This window comes from Parambassis ranga, chromosome 3, assembly GCF_900634625.1.
Source record: "Parambassis ranga chromosome 3, fParRan2.1, whole genome shotgun sequence".
Taxonomy (NCBI): Eukaryota; Metazoa; Chordata; class Actinopteri; family Ambassidae; genus Parambassis; species Parambassis ranga.
Genome location: NC_041024.1, coordinates 16,731,620 through 16,742,651, shown reverse-complemented (window position 1 = coordinate 16,742,651; position 11,032 = coordinate 16,731,620). Strand labels below are relative to the sequence as shown.

At 41.4% G+C, this 11,032-nt stretch overlaps 1 protein-coding gene across 1 annotated transcript; it reads left to right on the top strand.

Annotated features, from left to right (window-relative positions):
• The first annotated feature begins 5,517 nt into the window (after window positions 1-5,517).
• Window positions 5,518-9,175, top strand: irx5a (iroquois homeobox 5a). Its single transcript, XM_028401819.1, has 3 exons — window positions 5,518-6,237; window positions 7,135-7,540; window positions 8,175-9,175. Exons 1-3 carry the CDS (start codon window positions 5,995-5,997, stop codon window positions 8,882-8,884), a joined length of 1,359 nt encoding a protein of 452 aa, XP_028257620.1. The 5' UTR covers window positions 5,518-5,994; the 3' UTR covers window positions 8,885-9,175.
• Window positions 9,176-11,032: the final 1,857 nt, after the last annotated feature.

Sequence of the window (11,032 nt, the reverse complement as noted above, 5' to 3'; positions counted from 1 at the left end):
GAGCACTGCCAATTCTCTGTGTGATAATACAAAGCAATGAGCATATGCTTAGCTTACTGGTGATATTACACTGTCAGTCATAAATATGTGGTCTAAACTGAACACCTGGAAACTTCTCACACATGGAAGCAGTTTGCCTGAGCAATTGTCCTGAAACTTAACAGTGGCAGCAGACTGCTTGAGAACATGAGAGCAAGAGGAACACTGAGCCATGTTGGCATTGTTGTTGCCACAGATTATACATGACACCCCGAATAAAAAGGTCTGATTGTAAGATGTTTAAATGTATCAGAGTCATGAGAGAGGAAACTTTATACCTCAGCACTGGGAGATGGAGAATGTGACCGGGCACGTGCGGAATGCAGAGTGGCAACAGGAAAGCAGCAATCTAAATTTCTAATGCTGAGGATGTTTCCCATTCTGTGTTTATGAAACATGGCTACCGGGACTACAAAGGTAAGGGGATACAGCTTCAAAGCCTGCCCTGACAAAAACAAAAAAGCAACAATGCTGCAGTGGAATGCACGACAGAACATAATACTCCACCTCCTCCTTCTCTCCCCTAAGCAGTCTCATTTGATTACAGTGTAGCAGGCCCCAAATCAACCCCTTAGTCCCAGTTCTCACTCCGCATTGGTGCTGTGAGTAGGAGGTAAAACACAACTTGCCAAAGTGGCCGGGAAGGAGAAGAGAGGAGGTGATGTTGCAGAGGAGAATCCCTCATTCGGAGAACAAAAGAACATGAGAATGGGTGAGCCGAGGTGTCCGCAGCAGAGGTGGAAGGTGGTTGATGTCCCAAGTGTGGCGACTGAGGCAGAGACTGCATGTCTGATGATGGCGGGGCAATGTATCGTTTACAGGCTCCCTCAGCAGAAGCCCCCTCACATGTCCGTCTCCAGCCACAGAGTTCACCCTCTACTTAAGGCAACAAGAGTCAGGCTCAGCATTACAAGCCTATTAAAAGATACTTTTAATTACACCCTACTCTCCCGGGATCACTTCTTCCGTGAACTCTGTGTGTTTCTTTGGCATGTGCACTTAGGAATGGCACAACCAGAAGCATGTGTTGTTTTCTCCCTCCAATTAAAGGGCATGTTGACAGATTAAGGCTGCTTCTGGTTTGTGCTCCACTAATGCATTTAGGGAAGATGATGAACATGGGGGGGTGGGTGGCGGGGTGTTGGAATAGAGAGGACCAGAAAGAGAGCGAGAAGCTGATAGAAGGCAAAAAAGAGAAAGAACATGCACATGAACCCTGAGGGATTAATGTGTTTACATTACCTGGGCTGTGATCTATCACCAACCTCGTCAACTTCTATTATGCATCACATACATAAGCAAGCAACAGACCTGGGAGCCCCTGCAACTCACTCAAACTATTTCAATTGGATTAAGTCAGTGCAAATATCTAGGGCACAGCTCCCACACTGTGGTTTTAGCATTCTGGTAGTCATTTGATTTGTATGTTGTATCACTTTACCTTTGTGAAGGCATTGCAGAAGTGCCTCCTACGTGCCTCCAGAGCTTTTAAGTAGTATGGGATCTTGATTATTACCATATGGCACCTATAGCACTTTCAAAACAAACATACTATTTAGCCGTAGGTCTGTTAGAAAACAGTCAAGCATGGAGGCTCTCAGATAATGAATCAAAATATACAGGTACACACAAGTAAGAAGACTATGATTATGTTGAGTATGTGGATTCACCATCTGTGATATTCACTAACATGAGGTTTATTTTGTCCCAGCTGTACTTGCAGCTCTGTAAAACACTCACTTGGCATCACCATATAAAAGCTGACAATAGAGTCTGTAACAGGGCCACTGAATGAGCTCATATTCACACTCAGGCTTCATTATATACAATCAATATTCATTTACTCTGTGAGCCTATTGACGCATTTCTGAAATAATACATCAGGTCATCTGTCTTGTCATGAAACAGGGAGAATTATCCCTTTTATACCATCCCCCATTTTGAAAACAGGCCATGGGGTTAGTGCAGATACACACTATGGATACAACTGTAAATAAATATTTTTGATAAAACACAGAAAAATCAATGGGTGCTTCCTGTGATCCATCTCCAGCGAATCAATCATCATTTCTGCAGCTGGCAGTGTGGCGCAGGAGGACGGCGTGGCAGTGAGAGAGGGGTGCAATCTTTGTCTGATACCTCTCATTTTGGAATCGCTTCTCATAATAGGGTCATCATTTCATCACTTAGCCAATCCAGAGGCCTGCCATTCAGCCTTGCGGGGATCATGGGGAGTGAGGAGAAGGAAGGGGGAGGCAGACAGTCCCCATCAGGAGGAAACCGAACACACACACACACACACACACACACACACCCTCTCACTCCATACATCTTCATTCAGGTCAATAAAAGAAAAAGAGATCACAAGAACAGAAAAAAAGATCAGAAAATAGATTCTCTGTCCTGAAAGCCATATCGGCTCATTTTGCCTTATGTAAATAGTTCAATAAAGCCATCAAATTTGAATTTTGCAATTTTACTGTGAACAACAGTGGTGAAAAATATTACCGTTTTCTATGTAAACGTTCATATGAATAATAGCAACAATAGCTCTTTAAAAATAAATAGGAGAGCACAAATTAAATGATTTTAAACTGGCAAATTATCAGTTATAAATAAACCTGAGTGTTCTATTAGAGCATACATGAGTTCATTCATTATTATGCAAAAAAGTGACGTTAGAAAGACTGTAGCTGCAGGTGTGCATGTGTTGGGATGTTGGTGGTGTGGTACATTTGGTAGACTGCTTGGTGACATGAGAAGACTTCCTCACATGAATCTGAACATTTTAATCAAAGACAAAAAAATATTAATTTTAATAGAACTGAGGAAAATAAAATCAACAACATAAAAAAGTACAGTAACAACTGATGCCTATCAAATTGTATAGTATATTAATAAAAGTATAGGAATTTATTGCTGTACTTTAATGATAATAACAGCTAATCATAGCTGCGTGCCAAATGTTTAGTCAAGCAGCATAGTGCACATATGTTTAATCATTTAATAACCCTCACGTTCAGGGGAAAAAAATGCAAGGTCAAAAATAAATTACATCCATTATTTGCAGCAGATCTCCCCAAAGCATTTGGAGCGAAAACTGTTTTGAATTTCAATTGGCTTCCAAGTGGCAAAAGCCCTCAGCTAATACATCAAAGAAAAATTGGTGTCAACTAATCGGTTTAGGACACAGATTTAGAATGGCTAAAAATCCCATGAATACTTCAAGCATTTTTCTATACACTACTAAAGGCTTGGGAGCAGCACAGCTGACCTTGTGCGCTCCAGAAACCTGTCCGCCACTCGACATTAACTGACTGTTTAACTCATCCAGCCACGCAATTAGTCCGCCACAACGCGTAATGTTGTGTAATAATAGCCTCTATATCCAATTTAGATTACACTTGCTCCCTCAGGCATTTTAAGTGGCATGCATCATCTTTCATTCACTTCTTCTTTGCCACGTAAAGCCATTTTCATGCGTTAAAACCGAGGTCGTTGTCTTAGGGGAGGAAAAAAAAGAAGAAAACACAGTAAATAAAAAGCGACAAAAGTTAGAAGTAGATATAGATTTATATTCGGGTGAGAATATTGGGAGGACAGCCCACATTTACGCATCTAAAATCCACCTTTCCACATAAAAAAAAGCGCAAATGAGCAAAGCTGTACTCACCTACACCTCCTCCTTAATCAGAGCAGTGCTGAGAGGCGGTAGCAATTGCCATAACCCTACTCGCATTATAGACTCCGTGATCTCAAATTATGGGTCCTCCCCCTACTTCAGAGAGCAACTCTGAACCAAAACGCATTAAGGAGGACACATGACAGAGAAACTCCAAACTTTGTCACGTATTTTATGCAGTAAATAAAAAAACGTACATAAAAGCAGTTGTTTGAAAAAAGGGCTTATACAGCATAATGTTTAAATTTTATAGCCACGACAATCAATAAGTACATTACACGATAAATATATAATAATGAGGCTGCATAATGCTGTTGTTTAATATAATTAAAAATGATTACCAGCAGTTGAATCAATTGATTATTTCTAACTGCCTTTATGAGAAAAGTTCCAGTAATTAGTTGATTGTCTAAACATTACAGGAGGCTGTGAAACTAGGTCTCAGCGTATCCCTGTCATCTGATTAGGCTGTACTGTAGGGTCGCTTTGTGTATCCATCCTTCTTTTTATTCCCTCTCTCTCTCTCTCTCTCTTCTTAAGTCTGCTCCCACTGTACCAGCGTCATCATTCTTTGCTCTCTAGAGGTTTTCAGAGCGTAAGAAACACGTGACAGTGTGTGCACACACTCTTTAGCAGCGCCTACAGCGATCCCTTTCGGCTTATCTGAGACTTGAACTGGAAAGTCAATCACCAGCGTAAAAACGGCTTTCAGCAGCCTGAAATAGAATGAATAATATTTATACAAACCCACATGTTTTTTAAAGGCACGTCAGTGATTTATTCATCAATAAATAAAATAATAATAATAACAATAATAATAATAATAACAATAATGTGGACCAATGAGTGCAGGCACATTTGATTGGTATTAAATCTAATAAATCCATTAAAGTGATAACCAATATCAGTGACATATTAGGCTAAATGTTATCCAGAATTTCCGGATATAAGTGTCTACAATGATCAAATGAGATTACATCCACTGGTCCAGCCGGATTTGGTGTTGTTGGCACTAATCTGTGCTGGCTTGAGGGTTTATGACTTTCTGAGAGTGTGTATCTGACTGCTTTATTTCCGGATCTATTGCAAAAACTATTTAACCGTCCATAAATCCTCCCAACACACAATTTCACAATCATATCGTAAACAAAACTGTAAGAAAAAAAGTTCAAGTACAATCACTATTCCGAAACAGTTGCTCGGTCGAGTAGTTTACACTAAGCGCCATCTTACTTTTACTTTTCAGTTGTTTTATATCTTACCAATGCAACATTCGTCTGGCGTTAGGAAGTCGAAGTGCACAATAATCCCCACTGCGGATTTTAACACAACGCGCACGGAGATCATGGAACATCACTCTGTTGATTTACGCGCATATTTAAAATGACTTTTTTTTACGCACAAAGAAAGAATAACAAAAAAGAGAGCAGCGCGGTGGAGCGCCTTTTTAATTCCTGCCGGTATCTTGCAAACCCATATCCTGGCATACAACAGCCGATTTGTTATTGATCAAGTGTGAAAGTGACGGCTTCCTATTTGGAAGAAAAAAAAGAAGAAAGTTGGGAGTTGACAGACTCGCATGATGTCGCCATCCAAAGGGGGGCTGCCAGGCGCACTTGAGACTTACTGCAACGAGCCTTGTTAAAGAGGAAAAAAATAGAGAAATAGAGAATGAGAAGGATTGTTAGTTAACGCGAGAGGAAGGAGGGGTGAGGAAGAAACGAGAGAGAGAGAGAGGGAGAGAGAGAGGGAGAGAAAGAGAGGGAGGGAGGGAGGGAGAGAGAGATAGAGAGAGCATGGATTTGGGCAGAGCTGTAGTTACCCAGCATAAGCTTGCCTTTTCCTTCGGTGACTACACCCCGAGAGGAGGAGCGTATTGTGCAGCGTAGTAGGCGTCAGGATCCTCAATTTCCAACTTAGCATCTTGGCAGGACATTTTCCCAAGCAAAGCCCCCGTCCGACGGGCAAAAAAAAACTTCTGCACGGGCATGAGAGCGACGGTGCAACTCAGATAAGGGAGCAGAAGAAAAAAAAACAAACGAGACAAAACCTCCGAGGGACAGTGGTTGGCTGGCAGCGTCCAAAATATTCCACCCAACATCCAAGCCTCTTTTTATTTAAACAATTTACTTTTCGCCTTCACCATTATCATTTAGAAGGGGGACAGGCAGCGGGTCTGCAGACACGCAGCTCTATGCGCTCCGAGAGCAGCGCATGAGAAAATAAGGGGGAAAGTGCGCAAGTTAAGTGGCTTATACTCTCCGGGCTCCAGCATGGCGTATCCTCAGGGCTACTTGTACCAGCCGTCCGCTTCTTTAGCCCTGTATTCATGCCCCGCGTACAGCACCAGTGTTATATCGGGACCCAGAACCGAGGAACTTGGGAGATCCTCTTCGGGATCTGCGTTTGCGCCCTACGCCGGATCTACAGCGTTCACCAGCGCCTCGCCAGGCTACAACTCCCACTTACCATACAGTGCAGACGCCGCGGCAGCAGCCACATTCACCTCATACGTGGTGAGTAAATTTAAGGTGATTATTAAATCTAATAGGAAGCAAAAGCAGGGGAATTAACTCGTTAAAAAAGCCTTGGGTGTCTGGGGTGCATTTGGAGCCAAGCGATTAAGGAGAAATGTGCGTCACTGTTGAGTTGATGGATATAAAATTACAGAATGTCAGGTCGAGAAAACATGTTGTAGAGTAAACAGACCCAATAAAAAAACAAACAAACAAAAATAAAACAAGATAAAAAAGATGTGCTATAGTGACCCTTGTGTAAAGTGCTGTTTTGTATAGAAGTGTGAATGCCTTGCCGGAGCTTTTGCGTACGAATCGCGCCGTGTGGTGATAGTTTAGGTCGCTGTATACGTTTCGTTTAATCGTATAAGTTGTGCCATTTACAGAACTTATCACTGCAGGCTAACTTCTGGAAAAAAGACAAGGGACATTTTGGTTTTACTTTTCTTGACTTCTCTGTCAGTGATATATCTGCAACACACATCATTTACACCGCCTTACAGGCCTATACTGCAAAGGCTGATCCCAGTAGAATAAGCAGAAAAAGAATGGTAGACCTATCGTGCATAATACCACTGCGATATCAGAATTAAATGTTACACTATATTAATGACTGGAATGCGGACTCATGCCGTCTAACGATGAAACAAATTATAATGAAAACTAGACTCAAGCTTCAAATATCAAATCAAGTTCAAAACAACTTCACAAACATTAACTTCAAACTTGAACTGCTGGATTAAAGCCAGTCGAGATTGTGTGTGTGCTTGTGTCACTGCGCGCGTGCGTTTAAGCGCGTGCGCGTGTGTTAACTTTTATGTTCCCTAATTATGTTGCAGCAGTTTCAAGAATAACAGAACTTTTTTTCACACTTTTATCATTATTTCTTCATGACAGAGTTCTCCCTATGATCACACTACGGGTATGGCCGGCTCAATAGGATACCACCCTTACGCAGCACCCTTGGGTACCTATCCTTATGGTGACCCAGCATACCGTAAAAACGCAACCCGGGACGCCACTGCCACCTTGAAGGCCTGGCTCAACGAGCACCGCAAAAATCCCTACCCCACCAAAGGCGAGAAGATCATGCTGGCCATCATCACCAAAATGACCCTCACCCAGGTGTCCACGTGGTTCGCCAACGCCAGGAGGAGGTTAAAGAAGGAGAACAAGATGACCTGGACCCCCCGGAACCGGAGCGAGGACGAGGAGGAGGACGAGAATATTGATTTGGAGAAAAACGACGACGACGAGCCAAACAAGCCTACAGACAAGGGAGACTCCACAGACACAGAAGCAGGTCGGTGGTGCAGAGAAAAAAAAAAGGCAAAAAAAAAAATCATCAATTTTTCATCGCAGTCGTTTCCACTCAGGGTGCAAAATTGATTGCTGGTTAATGGTGGTATATTATTTATAATGGGACAATTGCTTTAAATAATAATCACCTTGAACTCCCCTCGTTTGACTTCTCAGGGGCTGAAATTGCTGGTGACGCACAGTGTTTAGCAGTCAATTTATCTTTAACTGCATAATAAGGATACAGCTGGTGCATTGAGCAGAGCATTCGGCTAATATTGCCTTTGTATGACCATTATTGTTTAACGCTCATTGTCATTACTACTGATATAATGATATTTAAAATCAAAAATACATTTATAAATTTAAATATCAGCACAGCGTACGCCGTGTAATTAGGCTGAAATTATTTCGTCTTTGTGAAGATCATGGCACACATGTTTATTGGAACGATTTATAGCACACACAATTACTGTCTGTAAGGGAAACCTGCATAAGCAGTCTAATCATTTTTATATAACCGATTTGACTTCGTATTTGTTTATTCGTCTCATGATCACCGAAAACACACAGTTTTATCAACATTTTTATGCTACGCTTATTTGGCAGTAACTCTGTTCTTTATTTGTGTGCTTCAGAACACAAACTGCTGAACCCAGGGGACATAGGCTGTGACAGATTTAAAGAAGAGAACCATGGCAAGGACACGGATCCCCTTCTGAGTGACTCGGAGTTAAAAGACCAGGAGGAGCGGACTACAGACTTGCTGCACGATTCCGCGAAACCAACCACTTCGTCTCCCTCTGCGGTGCCCCGGGGGAACCAGAGCGTTGCGCAACAAGACAAGCCGTCAGATTTGAGCCATACACCGGGTACAGTGACCAGCAACGTGACCTCTGTTATCCATTCACCCCCCTCGGCCCCTAAACCCAAACTCTGGTCCCTTGCGGAGATCGCCACGTCCTCAGACAGGTGTAAAGGCAGCGGAGACGCGCCACAGGCATGCCCCGGTTTGGGTCAGAGCGCTGTAATGGGCACCAACGTGTCTCCATCACGGTCCTCTCCACAGTGCCCGCTCCCCAACAGCACGGTCCTATCCAGACCTCTGTACTACACCTCCCCTTTCTACCCCGGCTACACGAACTATGGTGGCACTTTTGGACACCTTCACAGTAACCACGGCTCGGTAACCACGGGCTCCACGGCACATTTCAATGGATTAAACCAGACTGTGTTAAATAGAGCAGAGGCTTTGGTAAGAGAGAGCCAGAAAGTCAGAGGCCAAACGCAGGTAGATCTTTGTAAAGACTCCCCTTATGAACTAAAGAAAGGTATGTCAAACATTTAATACCTGAATATTTTCCACTCATCACGGACTTTTATTTATTTTTTGTGGTTGCATTAAAAAGAACAAAACAACGATGAATCAAATTATGAAAACAGTTATTTTCTGAGTAAATGCTTATCCTCAAATTTTTAGTTTCTGAATGGTTAATCCTAAAGTGTAACAAGAATGGTCTTAATCGCTGCAGCCGCCTGAGTCTATTTGTATGAAAGACTAACATGTATATTTAATGTAGCATTTTTGTATTTAAAATGGACAATACACTATCTTTGAAGTAAATTATGGAGAAAAATATACTTGTGCAGCGATTATTTTGGGGGATCGGTTGGCACTGCTTGGCGTGTGTTTAAAGTGATTCGAGGGCAGTTAATCTACACGAAATATGAATTCAAATTTTGCACCGTGACAGATGTTTCAGCACTAATGATTTCTAAATAAAATGGCAGTGAGAGATTTGACACACTTGGAAGAAAAAAGGCCTGCATTCAGGAAGGAGGATGCTGGAATATCTAAACAATAAAATGGCTCAGTTTCGTTTTTGTTGGTGCAAAATATTCACAGGCTTTTTTAGAAAGGAAAAAAAAATGTTGGAAACGAGGCAGAGTTATATTTTGGTCTATGGCTTACCACCAGTTTATTTATATTTCTTTATGAAATCCATCCAAGGCCTGTTTTTCATTCAACTCCAGCGCATTTCTAAAAGTGGATATTGATAATATAACAGCAGCAATGCGCAGTCATTTAACCCAATTACCTATCGTGTTTTATGCAGAGCAATCAGGTGGTGAACTCCGGTAATGAGCTCGATTTTATGCCAAATTTAGACCTCATTACTATTTTCCAAGGCGTGGCAAAGCTGTTAAAAGGGACGCGACCATGCATTTAAAACATACTGCCCTATTATATATCATTAATGGAGATTCTCCTTAATGACGCGTTGGATGTGTTGTGTTTGGAGTAGAGGGAGAATGCTGTCATGCACACAGCGGATACAGGAAGGTATTATTATGATACTGTGTAGCCTGTTAGGATTCTTCCTCTAAACTCTTCCTACTTCTGCAGGTAGGTGTCACACTTGCTCCTAATTTCAGGGGGGGAACTCTGTTAATCCGTCACGGAAACCCATCCCCGATCAAATGGCCTGGTAAAAAAAAAGAAGTGGAGCCAATGGGGCACACACAATGATCACAGTTATTATGAGGATTATAGAAACTTTGACAAGTGGATAAAATAAATAAACAAACAAATGAATACATAATTTACATAACTGGCCGACATGCATAACAAAAAAAGAAGAGGTCAAACTTAATCAAGTTAGACACTAAATATATATTTTTTAATGGTTTATGGAGAGGAATATTATTTATTTATTTTTATTTATTTATTGGAACACCTAGTCCACTAATCTATAGGCCTCATTTTTTTCTTTTTTTAACGATTATTATTCGTTTATTCAGTGGTTGTCTGAGCACAATTTAAAGGACACTGGATTATTGTAATTATTATTATTATTATTAATGTCGTTATTGTTGACCTCCACTGAGGTGGGACAGCATGCTGTTGTTCATGGCTGCCATTAATCTCTCTAGTTTACTTTCCCCTTCTCCAGTTTGAAATCTCCCCTGAGGTTTATATAATTCCCTTAGCCTTAATGTCCTCTATTCGGGCCCTCTATTTTAATCTGACGGAGTGTGCAGGAGCAGTGATTGCGACACATCAACCGGCTAAATAGCATAATTATGTTTTCTTTTTTTTTCTTTCTTTGCTGATCCCCGGGGGAACTGAACTGTTCGATGCAATGTCCCCTAAGAGAGTATTAGAGTTTTATTAGAGATTGCGTTGTTTTCTCTGAATTGATTGAAGAAAAATGTTTCACAGGGACAATATACACTATACTGCGGCATAAATCATGTGGGGCTAGGGTACATACTGTCACGATCATATGTCAAATAGGTTTTTCATGGCTCTGTGTGTGTGTGAGAGAGAGAGAGGGTGAAGAGGCGCAGAAATATTTTTTATTCCAGATTTCTTTATATGAATACAGCAGAAACGAGGATGATGATCATCTCCCAAATTAGACTAGATTTTTTATTTAACGCTGATGTGTGTGTTATCATTCATTATTATTATTATTATTGAAATTTACGATAT